Source organism: Microcaecilia unicolor, chromosome 2 (assembly GCF_901765095.1).
Source record: "Microcaecilia unicolor chromosome 2, aMicUni1.1, whole genome shotgun sequence".
Lineage (NCBI taxonomy): Eukaryota > Metazoa > Chordata > Amphibia > Gymnophiona > Siphonopidae > Microcaecilia > Microcaecilia unicolor.
The window spans coordinates 190,203,671-190,228,753 of record NC_044032.1 but is presented as its reverse complement, the minus strand read 5'-3'; the positions used below and the strand labels follow the sequence as shown (position 1 = coordinate 190,228,753).

The following is a 25,083-nucleotide window of genomic DNA, read 5'->3' as shown; positions in this document are numbered from 1 at the left end:
AAGGACAAAAAGGGCTCTCTACAAGACAAAGCCTGAAGTTCTGACACTCGCTGAGCTGAAGTAATAGCCACCAAGAACACCGTCTTTAGGGACAGATCCTTATCTGAAACAGAAACCAAAGGCTCAAACGGCGGCCTCACCAAAGTATCCAAAACGAGATTCAAATCCCACGAAGGTACCATCCGCCGCCGTGGCGGGCGCAGTAACTTAACACCCTTCAAAAATCGAACCACATCAGGACTAGAAGCTAACGACTTTCCCTGGAGCTTCCCACGGAAACACGACAAAGCCGCTACCTGCACCTTCAAAGAAGACAAGGCCAAACCCCTGTCCATACCATCCTGTAAAAACTCCAAGACATCTGTCACCGAAGCCCGAAAGGGCAGAACCTGCCTACATGCACACCAATGCTCAAAAACTCGCCAGACCCGGACATACGCCAACGAAGTGGACCGCTTACGCGAACTCAACATCGTATCGATAACTCTGGCCGAAAAACCTTTCCTCCTTAACCTGTGCCTCTCAAGAGCCAGGCCGTAAGCGAGAACCGATCCGGATCTGGCATAACTATCGGTCCCTGACACAACACCCCTGAACCTGACAACGGCAGAGGATCCGCTATCGCCAACCGCACCAGATCTCCATACCACGGCCGACGCGGCCAATTCGGGGCTAACAGAATCACTTGTCCGGGGTGTCGAGCGATGCGCTGAATCACCCGACCGACCAACGGCCATGGGGGAAACACATACAGCAACTCCTGCGGCCACGGCATTAGAAGCGCATCTATGCCTTCCGCTCGAGGATCTCTCTGGCGACTGAAAAACCTCTGAACCTGAGTATTGCGGGCCGTTGCCATGAGATCCATCATGGGAAGACCCCAGACCGACACAATGCGATTGAACACCGACCGACGAAGCGACCACTCTCCGGGGTCTAGAGCATGCCTGCTTAGGTAATCTGCCTCCACGTTGTCTACCCCAGCCACATGTGCCGCGGAGAGCGCTAGAAGATGAACCTCCGCCCATTGACACAACAGCGCCGCCTCCTCCGCGACCGCCTGACTCTTTGTGCCCCCCTGACGGTTGACATAAGCCACGGCGGTGGCGTTGTCGCAAAACACCCGGACTGCTTTCCGCACCAGCACACTCTGAAACGCCTGAAGCGCTAGACGAATGGCCCGGGTTTCCAAACGATTGATAGACCACTGAGCTTCTACCTGAGACCAGCGCCCTTGAGCTACCTGCCCGAGACAATGAGCTCCCCAGCCCTGAAGACTGGCGTCTGTGACGAGAATCACCCACTGCGGAGCCTCCAACGGCATTCCCTTTTTCAGATTGCCTGGGTCTAGCCACCACTGGAGACTGAGGCGTGGGCCTACCGGCAGCTGAAGGCGTACATCCAACTCCTGCGACAGAGGCGCCCACCGACTGAGAAGAGCTGACTGCAACTGTCGCATATGCGCCCGGGCCCACGGAACTACCTCTATGGTGGCCGCCATTAACCCCAGGACTTGCAGATACTCCCGGGCCGTCGGAGCCGCCTCCGACAGAAATAGCCGAATCTGACTCTGCAACTTGCGAATCCGAAGGCCCGGCAGGAAGACCCGACCGTTCCTGGTATCGAAAAGAACTCCCAGGTACTCCAGCGACTGCGACGGCACCAGGTGACTCTTGCCGAAGTTCACTACCCAGCCCAGCGACTGAAGAAACTGCACCACTCGAGCAGTGGACTCCTCGCTCTCCGACTGGGACTTGGCCCGCACCAACCAATCGTCCAGATACGGGTGCACCAGAACCCCCTGCTTCCGCAAGGCCGCCGCCACTACCACCATGATCTTGGAAAAGGTTCGAGGAGCCGTAGCTAACCCGAAAGGCAGAGCACAAAACTGAAAATGCTTCCCTAAAACCGCAAAGCGCAGGAATCGCTGATGAGCGGCCCGAATGGGGATGTGCAGATAAGCCTCCGTCAGATCCAAAGACGTGAGAAACTCCCCTTCCTGCACCGCGACAATGACCGACCTCAATGTCTCCATGCGGAAAGAGGGTACTCTGAGAGCTGCATTGACTGCTTTCAGATCTAAGATAGGTCGAAAGGTATCCTCCTTCTTTGGGACCACAAAATAGATTGAATAGCAGCCCAAGCGGCGCTGAGCGGCTGGAACAGGCACTACCGCCCCCAGACTGATCAGCCGCGCCAACGTGTCTCGCACCGCCGCCCGCTTGAGCCTCGAATGACAAGGGGACTCCAGGAACCTTTCGGGAGGCGAGCCGTCGAACTCCAGAGCGTACCCGTCTCGCACCACTTCGAGCACCCACTGATCCGATGTGATTTGGGCCCAGTCCTGGTAAAACTGACTCAGCCGAGCCCCTACCCGAACCAGGGCCTGGACCCGCACACCTTCATTGTGAATTACGCCCCGAAACCTGTCCTCCCGCGGCGAAATCACGGCCTCCTCGCCGATTCCCCCGAAAGGACTGTGTTCGCTGGAAGAACCGACCTCTAAAGGCCCCACCAGTCCTCCCGGGCCTATACCGGCGAGCCTCCTTAAACCGACCTCGGGAGGAAGAACCCCTAAACGCCGCCTTAGGACGTAAATCCGGAAGACGAGGGGCCTTGGCATCGCTGAGACCTTTCACCAACTTATCCAAATCCTCACCAAAGAGCATGGACCCCTTAAAGGGAAGCGAACAAAGCTTAGCTTTGGAGGCCGCATCTGCGACCCAACCTCGCAACCACAGTGCCCTCCGTGCCCCCACCAGCATAGCCATATTCTTGGCCGAGGCACGGAGCAAATCATAAAGCGCATCAGACAAAAAGGAGGATCCCATTTCCAATTTGGCTAATTCCTGTACCCCGGAGGTCCCAACCTCCACCGAATCATCAAGCAGCTTCTCGGCCCAACGGAAACACGCCCTCGCAACCAGCCCCCCACAAATTGAGGCCTGCAGGGCCAGAGCCGACAAATCAAAACTCCGCCTGAGGAAAGCCTCAAGCCTCCTATCCTGGGGATCCCGGAGAGCAGTCCCCCCGTCCACCGGGATAGCCGTGGCTTTTGTCACTGCTGTCACCACCGCATCCACTGTGGGAGCCCTAAAGGAATCCCTATCTTCCTGCGGGAGTGGGTACAGCCTCGACATCGCTTTAGACACTTTACAGGGAGAATCCGGCGAATGCCACTCTTGAAACACCATATCCTGGATGTCCTTATTCATGGGAAAAGACCTAGCCTGCCGCTGAATCCCCTTAACCAAGGGGTCCACCTGCCTAGCCTCCCCCAAAACCGCCTCTGGCTGTTCAAACTTAAGGGTGGAAGAGACCTGCTCAATGAGCTCCGCAAGCTCCTCCCTGTGAAAAATTCTTACTACAGAAGGATCCTCTCCAGGGACCACCAACTCCTGATCCTGAGGACCCTCAAACCCCTCAGGATCTGCGATATCACTCAAAACACCTTCCGATCCTACAGGGGAGAAGGCCTCCTCGCCGTCCCACTCAAAGCGAGGCTTCTTAGCCAGAGCCGCACTAGCCCCCTCCCCCAAAGGTGGGGGTCCCGCCTTCCAGGCTTGAAACAGGGTCCATACAAAATCCGGAGGAAACCCAACGCCTCCTGGACCCTCCGACGCTACCTTTGGAGCCGATCCGGGAGCAGCAGGGCCAAAAACAGCTGATTCCGCGGGACGCGCGGAATCCAAAATGGCGGACGTTCCCGCCAAAACTAAACTCGTCGGAACCGGCCCTGCCGACGCTGCCGCTACTCCCGACACCCCCGAACTAGCTGGGGCCTCCGCTATTAAAACCGGGGGTGCCGCCACCGGCGAGGCCTGCTTCGGTTCGCCGCACAAGCGGCACTGACCTCCCGGCGCCTCTACACCTCGGCGCGAACACGCGCGACAGCGGAGAAGTTTGCCTGCCATTACTTCAAAGCGCTGACCGATGCAAACACTCTGTCTCCCAGCTTTCCCCACAATTATCCGCTCTGCTCTCTCTCTCTCTCTCGTTATCAATAGCAACGGACCTTCCGTCCGTTCCTATGTAAAACAAAACTGCAGACGGCTCTTAAAGAGATATTACCAACAAAGCTGCAGACGGCTCTTAAAGAGATATTCTCAATTTCTTTTTGGCAGCTGAAAAGTGGGGGCTCTCAAGGCTACAATCATAGAAAGCAGCCGAGGCACAAGCTGCCAGCGTCTCCAAAGAGAGCAGCACAGGGGGAGGGACCTGAAAACAGGTGTAACACCCCAGGGGGAAAAACTGGGCCCCACCGGACCCAGGGCCCCGAAGCACTTTTTTTTTTTTTTTTTTTTTTATACCACGTACAGGGAACACTCCAAACCAATAAATATGGGAATAAGAGGAGAAAACCCCCTTAACTGTATAATCAAACTACCTCACCAGACTATTGAAGACTGCACAGGCTGTCCATCTACCTCTGCTGAGACTGAGAAAATACTGGCTAGTGAATGTACTGCACAGGTTATATATACAGTATTCAAAAGTTCAGTGTTTCTCAGTCTCCCTCTGCTGGTAGGAGGACATAACCCATGCGTCTTGACCGGTCTGGAGGGTCGTGGAGGAACTTCTGTAGTTGGCCCCTGAAACAGGCCAAAGCCACAACCTGAACTTTTAGAGAACCCAATGCCAATCCTTTCTGAAGGTCTGCCTGGAGAAACACTAGAATGTGCACGATCTGAGCAGAGAAGGGAGAAGTTTGTGCTTTGAACACCAACCTTCGAACATCCTCCACACCCTCGCATACGTCATGGATGCAGAGCGTTTCAGAGCCTGAAGCAACGTAGCAATGACCAAATCAGAATAATCTTTTTGTCTCAACTGAGACCTTTCAATGGCCAAACCATAAGAGCAAAGGACCACAGATCCTCTATGAGCATTGCACCTTGCTTCAGTAGGCCATGTACATGCATAAGACAGATGGAACTTGTAATTTGTTTATTTGTTGCATTTGTATCCCACATTTTCCCACCTATTTGCAGGCTCCCCAACCCGACTTCTTGGCTTCCATTGATGCCACCTCCCATTTTGTTATTGGAAAGTGAGCTCCGATGGTCAATTCTTGGGTGGGCAACAATCACCACTGCATACTCCGTCTGGCAACCAACGTCCAAGGAAGATTAAGGTTGTACTTCTGTGACACCAGAGACTAGCAGCTGAGAAGAGATTCCTGTAATGGCCGCATATGAGCCCTTCCCATGGTACCACTTCCATTGCTGCAGTCACTGACCTCAAAACCTGGATGTAGTCCCAGACCATGGGCTTGCCTTGACTGAGCTCCTGCACTTTGTAATGAAGATCCTCTCCTGTGCTGTTGAATAGAACTCCCAGATACTCCAGCGCCTGCGATCGAGTTAATCTGTTCTTCTCAAAATTGATCACCTAATCCTACAACTATCGCGAAGATTTGGGTGAACTGATTGCCTGATGCCGAAGGAAGGCCACCGCCACCACACCCACCTTGGTAATTGTTCTTGGAGCCGTGTTGAGACCGAAGGGCAAAGCCCTGAACCGGAAGCAATGGCCCAGAACCGCAAAACGTAGAAGCCTCTAGAAACCTCTAATGTGGCAGCCATATGGGCATATGCAAGTACGCATCCTTGAGATCGACGGCGGAGAGAAATTCTCCCGCTTGAACCGAGGCTATGGCTACTCAGTGTCTCCATGCAAAAGTGGGACACTTGGAGGCAGCGGCTTAAATCTTTGATATCTAAGACTGGACTAAATGTGCCTTCCTTCTTTGGGACAATTAAGTAGATGAAGAATCTGCCTTCTCCCTGTTTGGCCTGGGGAACTGGAAAACCGTCCTGGAGTGCCAGCAAGGAATCTACAGAGATCTGAAGCTCGACCGCCTTGGGTCCCTTTCGACAAGGAAACTGCAAGAAGAAAGGAGTGACCGGACAGAAGAACTCACTGCTGGAGGATGTGGTAATGGCGGTTAGCATATCTGGATTTAAAAAAGGTTTGACAAGTTCCTGGAGGAAAAGTTCATAGTTTGTTATTGAGATGGACATGGGATTGGTATCATAGAATGTTGCTACTAATTGAGTTTCTGCCAGGTACTTGTGACCTGGATTGGCTACTGCTGGAAGTAGGATACTGGGCTAGATGGACCATTGGTCTGACCCAGTATGGCTATTCTTAAGTTCTTATGAATTCCAACTTGTAACCTTCTGTAAGAATATCCAGAACCCACTGGTCCGACGTGATTTTGGCCCACTCCTCTTGAAACTCCTGAAGACATCTTCCCACTGGAGGAAGAGTGGACCAGCTTCATGCCACTGTGAAGCTCTGGAGGCATTGGGTGCTCTAGGTAACAGAGGACTTCCAGTCCACACAAACGGAAGATTGGCCTGCCTAAAAGCGGCCAGCACCACCTGTCATCTCAAAATCAAGAGCCCCCCGAAGACAGATGACCAGAGGTTTTTGGGTTACCTTCCGGCAGCCACTGTGGCTTAGTTTCTCCCAGTTCTTTCACCAAGTTACTGAGAACTTCTCCAAACAGCCACTTGCCCTGAAAGGGCAGTTTAACTAAATGTGACTGATGCTGTATCCGCTGCCTAATGCCGCAACCAGAGTTGCTGATGTGCCCCGACAGCCAAAGGCATACTGCAGGGCGTGACATGTCAAATAGCATCCGCTAAGTAGGCCAACCCTGCTTCCAGCTGGGCGTTATGGTACCTGTCTTGTATTGCTGATGCCACTTCAGGCATGCTCTTGCCATGAACGAGCTGTACACTATCGTTTGAAGACCCAAAGAGGCCACTTCAAAGACTTGTTTGAGCTTCCTATCCTGTAGGTCTTTTAGGGCAATTCCCCTTTCCACCAGCAAGTGGTCTTCTTAGTCATTGCCGTAACCTGGAAGCTGCAATATATCTTTCTCCTCTGGAACTAACGGGTAGAGGAGAGCCATGGTTTTTCTCAGTCTCAGCCCCATGTCTAGCGAGACCTATTCTGCTGTAATCAGGTCCTGAATGTCTGGATGCATCAGGGAGGCCTTAGAAGGACCTGTAAGCCTATCATGATTGACAAAGCTGGAACTCCTGATGCAAAGCAGAAGGCTCCTCAATGGAAAGCACTGCCAATGCATCAGAAAGTACATCATAAAGAGTACTAAGCTTTTCATTATGAAACAACCTCAGTACTTTTAGATCACCCCCTTCCCCACCTCAGGAGGTAGTTTTCCCTCCTACAACGGCTCCTTCAACAGTGGCTCCTCTGAATAGACAGAGGCCACATCAGATAAGGAAGGAAAAGCAGAGATAGCCTTGTCTGCCCACTCCTGGAGGTCTAGATGAAATCTCTTAGGAACTAGAGGGACAGCAGGGTGAGAAACTGAAGCACCTTGCAGCAACTCTGACTGTGCCTATGCCTAGTGTAAGAGCAATATAAACCACGGAGAAAAAGATCCCAATGCAGCTGAATCCTCTGTTGGGCCCCCGAGGCTGTAAAATGGCGGCTGTGCTCCGCACGTGATCAGGTAGAGGCTGTTCCTATCACTCAGCCCCAACAAAATGGCATCCGTTCCTGCACTCTCCAACATCAAACTGCATGCCTACTCCACCAGACAGCCCGAAGACCCCGGCATACTTGGGTGCTACACCAAATCCAAAGATGTGCTGTCGCAGGCCGTTTCCGCCACATCCCATGGGATTCCCAGCGTGCACGTACTGTAATGCCCTGATGCCAGACAGCAGGCCCCACAGCAGGAACACCGCTCAAATCTCTCCATGGGAGTCGCCATTTACCCCATCACCAGTGCAGTACAACATATCCCCAGCGGCGAGTCAGTATCCCTCCCTTGCACCAAGAACTTTCAGCCCTCCGGCTGCTCCTCCCAAGTTCACAGTCTCCACATGTCTTACCACAGATAAGACAGGATCAGGACTCAGTTTGTCCCATGCTCTCTAGCAAACTGCTTTCCTTTTATTTAATGTTGTGCTGGAAAAGAAGAGCTCCACAGGAAAAAGAGGAGAGGTGAAGGGAGGAAAGTAGTAAATTTGTGGGGCACCACAGACCAGAATCTGAAGACCTCCAGATATGACTCTGCAGACTCAAGCCACCAGCAAAGCTCAACTGGGAACCAGATGACCAACTGGACCAGGAGCAAATCACTCAAAACCAGAGACTGAAAAGTGTGTCCATTCACCTGTTAGAGATAGGAAATACCGAGGAGCTGGACTGGATGCCATGAGAAATGTCTCAGCTCAGTTTTCAGTTCTCTATCCCCACCTGCTGGTTGATGAATACAACTATCCCACAGATAATGGAATAGAGACTAGTGTTTTTATATGGTTTTTGAAGCAGTACATACTGGTCTCTCAGAGCCCAATACAGGCAGCCTTTAATGCTTTTAGTACCCTCTTTAAGGTGTGATACATGTCCTCATAACAAGAGTTGACTGTGCTCCTTATGCAGGCATTGTTTGCTAAAACATGGGCAGCTATTAAAACAACAAAATGGTAGGACAAGGAGGACATACTACTATCCAAGGTTGCTATTCTAATACTTTTATTTTATAGCCATTGGCTGCTTCTTTCTTCTGGAACTTATACTTAGCTGCCACTTTTCTGTGCGTCTTGTTTCTCTAAGAACCAGGAATGTCAGGGTTCAAATCCCACCACATGTGACCTTGGATAAGACACATTTTATGAGATCAGACCTAATTACTAATAATGAATGTTAAGTGTTATTGCATGCTAATATGGTACTACATGCTAGTAACACCCACTGTTAAGATACAAACCCTCTGAGGACGGGAAAATACCTACAGTACCCCTAATGAACTTGCTTTAAGTTACCAATTAAAAGGCATGAACTAAAAATATAACTATAGATATCTGTATATCACAAATCTGCATGTGTGTGTAAGTTAGCTACACCCTAGGAAAAGATGGTTTTGTTTGGGGGGGGTGGGGGGGGAGCGTTCTGCATGTGTTAAAATCTACAATTTTGCTCAAGTTTTAATACAAAAGCTTTGCCAGAAACCAGATGTTTGTATTATGCAAATGGCCCAGTAAAACTATATTTTGTGCTACTTTGTCACTCACTTGGTGCTATCTATGGCTTAATACATCAGCCTCTCAAGTTAACCTACAAATTAACATGATTCAATTAACACATGTTAAAATATTCTAAAAAGTTAATTTTTTTTATTAACTTGTGTGAACAAGAAAATTTGAAATTGAGAGTGGGAGGTAGTTGTCTAGAAATGAACCAAATGTTTTCTGTATACATCCCAATTATCTAGTTATTTTTACCACTACATTCCGAAACGTCCCTCAATGTAACTGAATAAAAATAGTAGGTCTATAATTAGGTACTCAAAGTTCGGGGAAATTTCAGCCCAAAATTTAACATTTTTTTTGTCAAAATTAGAGGTAATTAAAATAGGCTCCTTATAATATTGGCATGGCCATAATGCTTGGTAATATTTATCTACTTTTAAAATTCAGGTATCACAACACTACATGGAAAGTAATATGTCAATATTGGGGTAATGGAGAACCTATTCTGGAAAGATGGGCTCCACCTTAAACAGGTTAGAACCAGTTTGCTGGCATCTACTTCTAAAAAAGAGAGAGAACTGCTTTTATACTAGAAACTGGAAGAAGGCTGAATGGTTTGGAACAAGGTATCTTTAAAATATATCATCAAAACAGGGATGATAGGGCAAACCGATAGAGAGGTTGCAGTAACTACCATAGTACTAGTACGAGGCATATTTTCAAAGGTTTCTATGGAACTTTGGAAGGCTAAGTGCTTTGAAAATATGCCTCCAGGTGTCTTTAAATGCAGAGCAGACAGATTTTAAAGATTGCAAATATCACTGTCAACTGCTGAGCAATTTGTAAATAGGAATAACAAGCATTGTTTGAAATGTCTGTGTTCAAATTCCAGAAGAATAAAAAAAAAAAAATAAGATGGAAGAGTTAGTATATATTGCACTAAATGAAAAGATAGATATAATAGGCATGTGAGACCTGGTGAAAGTAAGATTACCAATTGGATACAGTCATACCAAGGTACAAATTATATTGCAGTGATGGGGCAGACCGAATTGGTGGAGGGTAGAACACTATGGTTGGTGTTTAAAAGCACTCCACTTATTCAATGCTGATATGGATAGTTTGTGAGGCAGCTGAGGAAAGGGGGAGTAGGAGATCTACTCCTCCTACTCCCCCCCCCTTTCCTCAGATCTACTCCTCCTACTCCCCCTTTCCTCAGATCTACTCCTCCTACTCCCCCTTTCCTCAGATTCTACTTTTCGTAGGAATTTGTGTACCTCCACCCTTGTGGTGGTTTGGCTTGCTAGTTTGTGAGGCAGCCATGCCACCTGAATAGAAGCAACATTTGGTCATTATCCAGATAAATTTAGAATAGGAAAAAAAGAGATGCCCTAAAGTTCTGGATAGATGGACTGTATATTACTGCTCACTGGATAACTTCTTCCTGTGCTATATGGTTAGTGCCAAGACAAGTCTCCAATACTGAGTGGGACTGTACATACAATGTTGCTGAATATATACATATTAATACCACTGAGAACCAATTCAGGTATCTGCATATTTGCCTAAGTTTTTCAAGTTAAAAAAATACAAATTACAGGGTGAACAGAAGCTGAATGGAACATTACCTTTCTGCATGACTGGACTCTTTTCACTGCATGAAGAGAAAGATTTTGAAGTGTCTGCTTCAATTTTCTTGTTGTAATCAACATTCACTACAACATCCTTAGAACTTGGAGATTTCTCTTGTGACGACACCTCTTCTGCAGCAAAAGAAAAATAGTGTAACAAGATTCATGCCTTTCAGTTCAGGTATAGCACGTGCATTCCTTGAGACTTTTTTTTTTAAATATAATCTTTTCACTCTACCGAATATTTCTTCCTAGCAAGAAACACATTGTACAAACGTTTTTTGAAATCTATATTTATTAGACCATATAACTTCAATAAGAACAGCAGTATAAATCAGCCACCATACAAACAATAAATCAAAGTACACAAAATGTGGCCAGAACTCACCTCCTCCAAAACACACATTTAACACAAATGTAATATAGTGGCAGAAAGTACAATGCCCACTTAATCTGCTCATTTCCCTTTTCTACTGCAATACAAGTACTATTTATCTCCAGTTTACCTTCGTTTCTTTAAAATTATGTACCTTCTGTACTAATCCCTACTAATCCCATGTTTCTTTCAATTCTGATACAGGTTTTACACCCTTCATTCCTTCTCTGTGATGCTATTCTATGCATCAATTAACTTAGGGTCCTTTTACCAAGCTGCGGCAAGAGGGCCTGCACTGGCATTAGCACGTTTTTTGATGTGCGCCAAGGTCCCCTTTTACCAAAGTAGGTAAAAGGTAGGTCTTTCTTTTTTTGAGGAAATGGCCGTGCGGCAAGTGAAGCACTTGCCACGCAGCCACTTCAGGGGGTGGGGAGCCCTTACCGCCACCACTGCACTGCTAGATTACTTCCGGGTACACACTGGAAATGACGGCGCATGGGGGTAGGAACTACCACCGAGCTGCTGCGGTACTTCCTTTTTAGCAAGCAGTAAGTCTGCATTGGGCTGACTGCTGCTTTGTAAAAGGGGCCCTTATATTATTAAATATTTTCACGTGTTTAATCCGCCTGAGACTATCATGACCTCTAGAACTTCCTTTCTGTTTAAATGGATGTATATGAAACAATTACTGTATTAATTTAAATTTCCTTAATTAAGTATCATCATGTCTTTGGAGAAAATAGAACCAAAGGGAAGCAGAGAGTGATACAACACTCAAGCTGGGAGAATTCAAATACAAACTCTTTATTAGGCACCAAGGTGAAGCACCCATCATGGACCTCTGTTTCGGCAGAAGGCCACCTGCCTCAGGGATCTCAAGACTACAAATCAAATGTATAACTTCATGGTTGTGAATGACCGAGTAAAATTAAAATACAATGAATATAGGTATAATACAACAGAGTAAGATAAAAAGGAACATAAGAAGAACCAATGTACATATGAAACACGTTACACTGAGAATACCTTTAAAACATGGTCACATGTGAAAATGAAAGGAAATTAAGTGCTGAAAAAACCTATGGAAATTAAAGGGAAATAAAATGAGGAAAAAATATTTTTAAAAAAACAAAAAACAGGACGGCACTACGAATGAGAGAACATACACACAGAGGAGAACACAATGACACATCCACCATGGTTCGTGGAAAAATGAATACTGAGGAACCCAATCTCGTGCGTCAGGCAGGAAAGCACCACTGCATACACAGTGGGATGCTACTAGAAAGTTCTAAGTCAGTATCACTAGTCAGCGTCCGCACCGGGTTTTGTCGGATGACGTCACCCAGCTGTGATGCTACAATGGCCTGCTCATCCTGAGAGAATTAACAAGCCCATTCTCCCCACTAAATCACTGCTGACCAGACACAACCCAGCAAAAATTTGTCTAGATGTTCGATATCAAAAATGTATACCCAGTATACTGAAATATATAATCAGACAGAACAAGAATTTTAAATAAAAAGAAGCTGTCAGAGTTTGATTTCAAAGAAAAACCAAAGTCTTCCATCTCAGTTGAGTGGCTTTAGCCATGTCAGGAAATAACTGAAGTTTCTGACAACAGAAAAGCAAAAATGATACAGATGAAATCTCAGAAATGTCAGGTTAGATTTTAAAACTAGGCATGAAGAAAAATGAAAAATGGTTTGCACTGTAATCTATAAAACCCTGATACAGGCAGAAGCCAAAACACAGTCACATCAGGTTTTATGAAGTTTTGAGTTCAATAATTACCCTCAGGTGTTAGACTGTGTCCGACTTTCTTTGAATGCCTAAATAGTCACCTGGCATTTCTGTGATTTCAGCACAGAAGAGCAAGTAGTTTTTAAAGCATACTTCAAGAAGAAGTAACTGGGAAATGAAGGTGATTAACAGGGTAGCCCAAGATGAGATGTTTTCCTACGTATCTTCAGAAACTTTGTTAAACCAAAATCATTACCAGGTTCCAAACCTTCAAAGCCTACTCCTTCAATCTCATACAGCAGCACAGTAAATGACAATACATATAAACCTGTATGGTCCATCCAGTCTGCCCAACAATTTGACTGCAACATAGCTTAAATCATGCAAGTCAACATATAAAATAATGTGCATTATATCTGTCCCTATACTATGTCTAATTACAGGGTGGGCTAGTCTCAGTCACACAGTAAACAATATGTGAAAGCTTCTAACTTTCTGACTCTTCCCGATTATGGTATAAATATGTACAGACCATAGAAGTCTCTATATGATGTCATCTTGTTGATCAACCAAAACTCCTGTTAAAGCACTTATTCCACAATTGAGCCACTTGTCCAAGTCCTCAACTGTCCACATCCCTGTTCTGTCCAGGGTTATCCAATATCCCCCTCAATCCACTGTTGAGTGTGGATTAGCCTCTAGTTAAATGGCAATTTGCACAATGTGTCCAGAAATGTACCTTCTGCTCCAAGCAGCTCACAATCCTCTATGCCCTTTTAATGCGTGAAGGCCATTTAATATTGCTTTGATTCCATTCTTTTTCTATATATGAATTCTCTGTGTTTATTTCCCATGTATTTTTGAATTCAAATCACTAATTTTGTTCTTATCACTTCCCCAAGGAGAGTATTCTGGGCATCTACCATCTTCTCTGTGAAGAAGTATTTCTGATGCTACCTCTCAGCCTACCACCTCAACCTCAATTCTAGTTCTACTGTTTTCCCACTTCTTGAACTTTAAAACAAGACCAATAGTATATATTTGAAATAGGAATCTGGTCATCCTGAGACAGTGATAAGCCTTTGTTTGGATATTTCCTGATCAAAATCTCAAGAGACAATAGATGAACTTAAGGATTTTTTTTATTTATTGCATTTGTATCCCACATTTTCCCACCTCTTTGCAGGCTCAATGTGGCTTACAATACATCATGAATAGTGGAGATATATAAGAATTAAACATTTAGTATTATAGAAGGATCTTGGGTAATATGATAGTAAAAAAGCATGAAATCAGTGTACAAGCGAATATTGTAAGACAATTCTGGATTATAAGACAATTCAGGATAATTTAGTAAACTCAAATTTCTGGATTTATGATTTTTTAGTGCTTTGCATTTTGTCATAATCAGGAGGGTGCCTGAGCCTCAGTCTAAGTCTGACCCCAAAGCCCCTATACTCAGGGAAATATTGTGCAGTGAACACCGGGTGTACCAGGAAATAGCAAATTCCTGGGCTGGAGTAGGAGGGGAAAGGAAGAGGGGTCAAGTGCCTAGCAGGCTTCACAGGGGAGGAGCTAGCGAAGGGAAGAGCCCTGGTGATCGAGAGCCTCCCTGGATCCATAGATAATACATAATGGCTCCAAACAGGCCTAGGGAGGGGGAGGTCTTAGTGGGACATGAGAGGCTTGAGGAACCCACACCTATGGAAGTAGAGGTACTTAAGAGGACCAAATGTCCAATGAGTTTATGGACCGCTCTGATGCAGACTATTTCAAAGAACAAGAAGATATGGAAATATGAAAACATAGAGGGAATTCCTTGGTACAAGTAAGACTCATCAACTTCCTGCCTGACAGCTATGGGATGGGAGATAATGCCTGTTATGTGAGAAAACTATCCCAAGGGAAGGCATCAGGGGTCTCCAGAGTTATTAAAGCTGGGAGATCCCAAACCAGGGAAGAAATCAAAAATAGAAGGTACTGGATTTTTCTGAGACTTAATCAGAATCCCTGGATTATAAATTGCTGAGGGAGGAATCCAGGGGCTGGAGTTTCTTGTGGACTTATACAAACTGATCCTAAAATATACAGTGTCTTGATGGTATCTGGATTTTGAACTGGTTTGTTCACCCCGAGTGGAAAGGAGGACACAAACCAGGAGCCTGGAAGCAATCAACGGGATACAACAGGCACTGGCCCTCTTGGAGCTACACAGAGTTGCAGACATCCTATGGGATAATTGCATGGACATTTTATGTGCATGGGCCCTTATTGCTGGCGGAGGACCCCTACCCATTACAATTTAAAATGCAAAATTAAACAATCGATTCCACATAGCATTGTTACTTGAAAAGTCATGACATTTGAAAGTTCCCACTTTTTCTCCAATAATTTAAGCCTTGCATTTACCTTGGATTTGTCAGATGACTGCTTAGAAAAAGCTCAAAGCTGAGTAACACAACTTTTCAATATATCCTCCCAAACTCTCCAATCATCAATCAAGGAAATATCTTATCCATTTGTGCACTGGCTGCAAATGTATCCCCAAAACTGGGGAGAGGACTGAATTAGATACTTTCAACACTGTCCAAAGTGGAAACTAGCAGAGGTTAACAAAAGCAACCCCAATCCTCCCACAACTACACAAATCCCTCATGGGTGAAATAATTAAAAAAAAAAAAAAAAACCTTGGGTGGTGGGGGGTGGGGAGGAACATCCACCCCAACTTAGTTAGGCTCTTGACTCAATATAACCAACACATCCAATGATTCTTCTTCATTCCCCACCAAAACTTGGACATGTCTATCCATAGGACCATGAGCAGGTGTTAATTTATGGCCAAAGACTTCCCTTTTATATTCCTTTTAACCAAATTAACACACATAGGAGCTTTTGACCAACTCTTGCAGCTTAAAACTCCACTGTCACTCCACTGACAGTGTCTGCATGATACAGCATGCCACAGATTATACACCAAAGCCGGCCACCTTAGGTGATGTCAGCAGCTGCTCCACAGTCGACAGGCTCCTACAAAACAGCCAGTGTCAGGTAAGCAGTTTTAATGTTTAACTGGTACTTGATATACCGGCTTTCCTAAGGAGGCCAAAATGGTTTCCAAATTACAATAAAAAAAAAATATAAAGTAGGAAAAGAACTCCATTTTATGAAAGGAAAGACACATTCAACAAGAATCTCAATCATCATACTATATAAAACAAAATAATACTTGCAATCTAAACAAGCTGAGTCTACACTATTTCACAGAAGACATCAGCAAATGCTCAACCCGAAGGATCATTAAAATCTAAATTGAAAAAGTAGGTTTTTAAAAGAATTTTAAAATGTGAAAAAGAGAGTTTAGATCTAGGGGCAAATTATTCCTTAGCCAAGCTGCCAAAAAACAAAAAGCTGCTGTCTTGGTGGCTTCATGACATGCAGCCTTGGATGATGGCAAAACCAGGTGATTAGGTCTTTTTCCTTATATTACTGGCACAACTTCTTCTCCTCCCCACACTCTCCTCAGTGAAGTACAGATTATATAACAGAGCGGGTTGCCTCAGATGACAGCAGCTGCTCTGAGGTCAGGTGAACTCCTCCAAAAGCAGCCACAGTCAGGTGAGTAGGTTTTACTTTTAAACAAAAGCCACTGTAACAGTCCCCATGAACAAAATGTTTATGAAAGCAGAATAATATGACTAAGGAAGCCTTCGGGGACATTTTGGAGTTGACGCCAAAGGTAAAAATTAAAAAACAAACAAACCAACCAGGGATTAGCAAATTTCATTGTCAAAAAAAAGTGAAAATTAACAGGTTATGACAGAACAGACCAACATATCTTATCTGTATTGTTTTAATATAAAAAAAAGAAAAAAAAAACCTTAACTCTCAATTTTCATCTTATGTGAACCTAGGTGATGATTAACTACATTCTTTTTTTAAACTGGATTTTTCCACTACCTCCCTCTTTACATCAGCAATTCCTGCCCTACTTGAAACAACTTCTGGAGAATATAATGAGGTATATTTTCGAAGTCCTTAGACTTACTCTTAGCACTGGAGTTATTTTCAATTTAAGAACCATGACTACTAATGGAGGCACCTCCTTGAAGGTAAATTCCCCCTGGTCGGATATGATGAAAACCCAAGGAAAAGTCAAGGGGCTACAATAAAGCAAGGCATTCATAGTAAGTGTTATAATTAAAAACGTAAAAAGGCACATCAACTGAATGTTACTATACCCCCCCTTTTTTTTTTCGTTTGAAAACTGTTTCTGCAACTCATGAGGAACATTTCTAAGGTATTTTCTTCAGTAATGATTCCTATCTCCTAATTCAGTCTCTCGTATATGAAAATTATTCATTGTATGAAAAAATTCAGAGCTGCCAAGAGGAAAAAAAAAAAAAAACACAGAACAAGCAGTGCTGGCAATAAATATCAAACATACTGAAGGTAGCTACACAGGAAGGGTAATAAAGAGAAAATGCTATAAAAATAAATGCAACAAAAGATACTACAGATATCAAAAGGAAGGTTTTAAAAAAGTAAAGTTATTTCCCTATCATTAAGAACAGATGTCCCAAATCTACTTTGATTACATATGGAATCCGTATTTAGAAATGGAAATAACAGCTGTGTTTATCTTAATTTGTACATTTTTGTAAGCAATTTAGCAATTCTGTTTTATCTTTTACACATGAAAAAAACATTTCAATGCAAATGAAAATTTACCTTGTCCTTGAAGATGAGAAATGTCCAAACCCTCTTTTAATCGAATGACAACTATCCCATACTGAAAGTCAAAAGCATCACTGTAATGGAAAAATAAAATTGTTCAAAATTATGACATTACATAACAAAACTCTCAGACAACATGGACTTTAAACCAAAACAAGGTTTAAACCAAAGCAAGATGGCTTAAGACACAATTTGAGGATATACCTACGGGGAAAACTGATCTGGCAATAATTCATAAAATTCTGACAATTATTGTCCAAGTCTCCAAAAATGAAATTCAGCCATATTTTCCCCAATACATAAATAGCCAGGTGCTCCTGAGAAGTGCTTCCATGTTGTTTCAAAATACCCCAAAACTAGATGTAGATCATTTGCTACTTCATACCCAAACTGAACTATTATTGTAATAGTATTTGAGGAATAATGTATAGAAGTAGGCCTCTTATAACAGAAAGGAAGCTCAATAACACTGGAACAAATATTAAACCCTTCCTACACAGAGCAGAGCGCTCCCATGTTAGGAAAGGCTTGTGCTCCCATCTCCCCCTAGGTGGGTATATAATGCCTGATCAGTGGACTGCAAGGAAAAGAAAGCAGCAGCAGGATATACCACTTTTTTGTGTTGCTTGTGGAGAGGGGAAGCGCAGAGCGAGCAAGCAAGACAAAAAGGTTGGGAGAAAAGGGCTGAAGTGAAGAGAAAGGAATTGCTGAGAGTCTGGAAAAGGAGGGATCTTATAAGGGGAAGTGGAGGAGAAAAGACCAAGAGTGAAGCTTTGGGAAGAGAGATAGTGAGAACTAAATACAGGCTGCGAAGGGCCATGATCTGAGTCACATGGGTAACATGGGTGTTGGATAGCTTTGTTCCTTAAATAAATGAAGTAATAATTTAAAAACTTATGTTTTTACTTGGGTTCCCTTTGTCTATTACATTTTGTTTGAAAATCAGAAACCATTCAAGTATGACATATATTCCGTAATTGGGGACATCAAGTGATTGTAGATGGTGGAAAGGAAGTTCAAACGATATAAAAGGAAGAGGAGGGAAGATAAGATTGTTTTACTTGTATCTTATTGCAGTCTAATACTCTGTAGCCCGATCCCTGAAGTCTAAGAGATACTAGCTAATATTAAAGGATTTATCAAATAGATAAAGTGCTGTTCTGAATTTTTGGCAAGTTCCAAATGAAAATGAAGAGGCAAATTATTCCATACAGTGGGACCAATTACCCAAACAGATGGCATAGTGAATGACTGAAGCATGTGTGTTGGAGATGGAATGGTCATTAAAATGTTGTTCGGATGACCTCAAAGCCCTAGTGCAGTGTTTCCCAAGTTGGTCTTGGAGTACCCCCTTGCCAGTCAGGTTTCAGGATATCTACAATGAATATGCATGAGACTGATTTACATACACTGCCTCCATTGTATGCAAATCTCTTTCATGCATATTTATTGTACATATCCTGAAAAACCTGACTGGCAGGGGAGTACTTCGGGACAGACTTGGGAATACTGCCCTAGTAGGAAGATATGGAATTCACAGTTTTGAAAGGAAGTGCAGATTAGTATGATAGATTTTATGTACTAACGATAAGATTTTGAAGGGGATCCTAGATAAAATGGGGGAACCAGTGACATCTTGATCTCATTTTTTAGCTCTTATGATCTTAACAGCAGTGTTGTGAAGCTACATTTCAGATCCACCAGTCTAAATCCATGGAAAAGTGCACTGTAGTAATCTAAGCTACTGAGTTCTAAGAAGTGTAAAAGTGCATAGTGATTACTGGTTAAAAAAGTAATTGAACTGTCCTAATTATTTTTAATTTGGAAAAAGATTTCTGTACGACTAAAGATATGAAACTGACATGTCAACTGTCTAGAATAGGGGTTCTCGGACCAGTCCTCAGAACAGCCAGCGGAGTGGCGGCCTAGTGGTTAGGGTGGTGGACTTTGGTCCTGGGGAACTGAGTTTGATTCCCACTTCAGGCACAGGCAGCTCCTTGTGACTCTGGGCAAGTCACTTAACCCTCCATTGCCCCATGTAAGCCGCATTGAGCCTGCCATGAGTGGGAAAGCGCAGGGTACAAATGTAACAAAAATAAAATATCCACAAGAGAGATTTGTATACAGTGGAGATAGTGAATGCAAATTCAATATGGGTATCTTGAAAACCTGACTGTCTGGCTAGATGTATCCCGAGAACTGGGTTGAGAACCCCTGGTCTACAATGATAGCAAAATTTTTATGAATCCTATGTATTTTAATGCTGGTATTGTCTATCACCAAAGGCTTGTCTGTGAAAACCCAACAAGGAGGTGAGAAGAAAATTGTGGAGAACCAGGCTAAGGATTGAGGTATACATGAAGGAAAGAATCAAAATGATAAAAGAAATGACAATACAGGAAAGTACATTTTAAGACATGAAATGAAGATGCAGAAGTAGAACTGGAGGCCAAAAACAAAGAAACAGAAAATGAAGGCTGGAGAATTGTTTAAGTTTAGTGAAGATTTCTGTGCTAGTTAGACTGGGCTGAGAAGGGGGATGGGTTGGATATATCTGTCCTACTGTCTAAAAATAAAATAGTTGAAACTGCATTAAAGGAATTTGTTTCACTGATTTACACAACATACCATACACTTTCAATGTGAAAGAATGATTATAGAAATATTAATGAAGTAATTAAAGATGAAGAAACCATAAGTACATTAAGTGTTGCCATAGTGGGACAGATCGAAGGTCCATCAAGCCCAGCATCCTGTTTCCAATAGTGGCCAATCCAGGTTACAAGTACCTGGCAAGATCCCAAAACAGTACAATACATTTTATGCTGCTTACCACAGAAATAAGTAGTGGTTTTTCCCCAAGTCCATCTTAATAATGGCTTATGGACTTTTCTTTTAGGAAGCGATCCAAACCTTTTTTTAAATCCCGCTAACTGCTTTTACCACATTCTCTGGTAACAAATTCCAGATTGTAATTTGAGTGAAGAAATATTTTCTCCGATTTGTTTTAAATATACTACTTTGTAGCTTCATTACGTGTCCCCTAGTCCTGGTATTTTTAGAAAGAGTAAACAAGTGATTCACATCTACCCCTTTCACTCCACCTCTATCATATCTCCCCTCAGCCATCTTTTCTGCAAGCTTAAGAGCCCTTGCTGCTTTAGCCTTTCCTCATAGGGAAGTCATCCCACCCCCTTTATCATTTTCACCACCCTTCTCTGTACCTTGTCTAATTCCACTATATCTTTTTTGAGATGCGGTGACCAGAATTGAACAGTATTCAAGGTGCGGTTGAACCGTGGAGCAATACAAAGGTATTATAACCTCCAAATTTTTGTTTTCCATTCCTTTCCTAATAATACCTAACATTCTATTTGCTTTCTTAGCCACCGCTGCACAATGAGCAGAGAGTTTCAACGTATCATCAACGATGACACCTAGATCCCTTTTCCTGGTCAGTGATTCTTAATGTGGAACCTTGCATTACGCAACTATAATTTGGGTTTTTATTTCCCACATTCAAACCAGCATCTCTCTTTTTCTCTTCCCCTTCCCTCAGTGGCATCTTATTAATGTGGGAAGACTGGGCCTGGAAATATCAAATTGTGTTACTTTGGATATGCCTATACTTCCATGTGTTACTTATAGGTCTTCATTTTCTTTTCCATTCAAAGGGAATTATGATAATTTAGTGCAATGTGCTGAAGTTTTGCCTTGCCCAACACCACTGATATTGTGATAAGTATAGGACATGCCCTGCCATGATCTGGTCACTAGAGGGAGCGCCAATGAGGACACTAGTGTAATGATCTGAAGGGGTCACTAGAGGGAGCTCCAGCAAAGGCCAGGAACATAGGGGCCAGAGAGGGCCCATTGCAGTGGATTCCCTTTAAGAAGGAAGCACACTGGAGAAGGTTGCCGGAGAATGTGGTAAAGGTGGTTAGATTAGCAGAGATTTAAAAAGGTTTGGACGGCTTCCTAAAGGAAAAGTCCATAGACTATTATTAAATTGGACTTGGGGAAAATCCACTATTTCTGGGATAAGTGTTTTGTACTTTTTGGGGATCTTGCCAGGTATTTGTGACCTGGATTGGCCACTGTTGGAAACAGGATGCTGGGCTTGATGGACCTTGGGTCTGTCCCAGTATGGCAATACTTATATATCTAATGTCCTGGACCCTTCCAGAACCAGGAGGAGGTGGCCCAGAAGGGGTGTGGTGGGCTATTAGCAGCCCTATAAAAGGCGCCTTCCAGGAGGTGCTGAGGAGAAAGGAAGGGGACCGAGTGACTCATGTGCAGACTCCCAGGAGATAGACCAAGGTGGCCTGAAACCCTGGGAATCTGACCCCAAAGAGAAGGTCTATAAAGAATGAGAAGGAAGGATGCCAGAGAAAGAGGATTAAGTTAGGCTCGAAATCCCGTGGCCCGGTCCCCGAAGGAAAGGATCCCTAAAGAACAGATATGGTACTTACCTGAATACTAGAAGAAGATGGAAAATGTATCAGGAGGAATCTTTATTGTGGGCTCCAATGTAAAGGGAACATTGAGCCAGATTGAACTCTATAATATTTGAACTAACAGCAGGGGGTGGAGAACAGGACTGTAAAGTGAAAGTTGAAAGTCCTGTCCAGGGGTTGAGGCTTCTTTACTGGGACTCCAATTCTTCCTAAGGAGTGCTCAGGTGTAGGAAGCTAATTTGGATATTGGTGGTCTAATTTGCATATTACCTTTGCTATAGGAAACTAATTTGGTTATTGGTGGTCTAATTTGCATATTACCTTCAGCCTGATAACTAATGTCCTAAAGAGAATGGAAGAAGCCTGCTGACCAAGGGATGGTACCAGAACTGACATAATCCTTGAACAACCTTCCCAGAAAAGTTGGGAGTGAAAAATCAGAGTTGGACAAAAGTCTAGAGTTGGAAATGGGGCCTTAACGTTGACTCTGATAGCATTAGCCACCTAGAACGGTGAGCTGTCTCTGAGCTAGTGGTGCATGCCATGAGCTACAAGGGGGCCCTCATATAATAGAAACCCAGGAGGAATGTGTGGAAGAATGAACACACAGTAAACAGGCTACAGTCAAGTCTATGGTGAACCAGGAAACTTACACCAAAGCCTTAACTGTCGGAAGTGATCAGAATCTGGACAAAGTCTCCAGTGTGGGAGGAGATAGAATGGAGTGGGTCCTTGGCTACAAGGTGCCCATCACAATATATACTAAGAAAAAAAATCTCATAAGCAAAGGTTTACACATGTACAGTCTTTTATAAATAGAGGTTTTAGAGCAGGAAACCCTGTTTAATGTTCATCTTTATCCTCTTATTCAGTTATACCTGTTCCATGTGCTTATATTAATGCAAGATCAATAAGTAACAAGTCTGATTTAATTGGGGATTGGATTTAGCAAGAAAATTTAGGATTAGTATTGATTACTGAAACCTGGATATCCTTGGCACATGATCCATTAATTAGAAAACTCTGCATTCCTATAGGATTTTACATCAGCCTAGGATAGGCAAAAGTGGAGGTGGTTTAGCTGTGGTATATAAACAATTTTTTCAAATAAGTTTAATTGACTCCTTTTCTAATTCATCCTTGTAAATGGTGTCTTGTGAGATTACAGACAGTATATGGAAAAATTAGTTAATTATCTTATAATTTTCTTTCCTTTTGTCCCAAAGATCCAGTCCAGACAAATGGGCCGTGACAATCCACCAGCAGGTGGAGATCAAGAACTTTAATGAGTTGAGCCTCATAAGCTCCTTTGCTTAGCAACCAAGCCAGTATTCGATAAAGCAGTGAGAGAGTCACTTCCTGATAAAAAACTGCAGCCTCTAGGTAGAAAAAAAAAACTATGAAATAAAGGACAAAGATCATGCCTTACAAATAACAGAACCAGAATACAAACACCCGAAATGTCATAGAACCTGGAAAAACGGAAATAATCACAGAAGGGCGAGCTCTGAACCGAACATTTGGGACTAAAGGGGGGGGGGGGGGTCACATGATGCCAGCTTCCTGGTAAGACGCAGATGCACTGAGCTCTGCAGGAATCCTCCATAAATCTGCTAAATACCATACGAAATAAGGGATCACACTTACTGCTTTCAGTTGGAGAAATTTCCCCAAGTACTCCGGCCGGTGAGCTCTGTGCAAGAAGAGGGCGAGATCGGGGGGATGCCCGTGATATCCTCAGGAAAAAAAACAGCTAGGCAAACAAGCAAGATAGAGGATAGTGCTACATTGATCACGGTTCTGGCAGGACAACGGGCCCAAGAAATTTCTAAGACAGTGTCAGCCCTAGAAGATAGGCTCAAATTACAATCTGCAATAGATGAAATAAACGAGAAATTTGACATGCACTCCCACAGACTACTGAAATTAGAAAGCAGAATATCAGAATAAGAAGATGAAGCGGTACGCATGTCCACTTTACTGGGGACTCAGCAGAAGGAAAACTTCGAGCTTCGAGACCGGATGGAGGAACAGGAAAATCGTGCGTGTAGAAATAATCAGAGTTGTGGGTTTCCCGGAGGTGGTTTTGGACCAGGAGTTGTACGACTTTTTTTGGCTCCTGGCTCCCCAGTCATTTGGGACTGGATTGTAATAAGGCCACATTCTGTTGTGAGAGGGCCCACAGGATGGGGGTTTAATAGAGCTAAAGATTAACGACCATGTGCGGTTACTGGCCACTTCCTTAATTGGATGGAAAAAGAAGCTATACTAAAAGTATATCGCAAACTTGAGCATTTGGATTATAAAAACAACAATATCTTGCTATTTAATTACTACTCCACTTACAGAAAGGAGCTAGCACCAGCATGCTCGGAGATGTACTGCAGGGGAATGTGTTTCTCCTTGTGGCACAGGGGTAAAACGTTGTTGCTCAGGAATAAAGTGGCAGCACAAAAATTTCTAGACAGCCTCAATGTGACAGGTGAGCACTCCGAAGGGCATGCTCAGGATTGAATTCGAAGCAGACGACAGAGGTCATTTCAGTATGCTGGGACACTGGCGAAGAATTCGGACAGAGTAACATGAAGGGGTGCGACTCCCGGGCTGTAGGATACTTTGCTAGGACTCTTCCACACTGTTCTGTATTTAACTAGCTCCTCATACCAGCAGCACACCCTACCACATCCTGGCTGACTTCACCTCAAGGACTCTTGAGGGCTGAACATGGTGGTCTGGGAAAGCGGTGTTGCTGCTGAGAGCTTCAGCTTGCTGCTCTTTGGATGGCACCGCAAGCCATACACTTTCGTTTGGTGTTGTGGTCGGCAGCGAGTTGCATAGAGGCCAAGCAACGTCTACTCATGCTGATGATTTAATTACTTTACTGTGCATGACACTGTCTAGTCATCAAAATTCTTTGTAGATTATCTATAACTTTTTGTTAATATCTGTCCCTAACATTTGGCAGGGAATCCACAATTGGCGCTTAATTGCTTGACCCCTTATACAAAGTTAAGCTGTAGATGGAGAAAAGAATTGGTTGTTTGGGGAAGATAACTCTTTTGGGTTGGGAGGATGAGGAGAAGAGATTGGGGTGATGGTATGTATGAGTGTGGGTAGATGAATGG

At 43.9% G+C, this 25,083-nt stretch overlaps 1 protein-coding gene across 1 annotated transcript in view; it reads right to left on the bottom strand.

Annotated features, from left to right (window-relative positions):
- SLC12A2 (solute carrier family 12 member 2) overlaps positions 1 to 25,083 on the bottom strand; it is a 352,311-nt gene that overhangs the window by 98,167 nt on the left and 229,061 nt on the right. Inside the window, exons 19-20 of the mRNA XM_030193587.1 lie at positions 17,496 to 17,575; positions 10,646 to 10,780 (exon numbers count right to left, since the gene is read on the bottom strand). Coding sequence (XP_030049447.1) covers positions 10,646 to 10,780; positions 17,496 to 17,575 — 215 coding nt within the window. The remainder of the gene's footprint in view (positions 1 to 10,645; positions 10,781 to 17,495; positions 17,576 to 25,083) is intronic.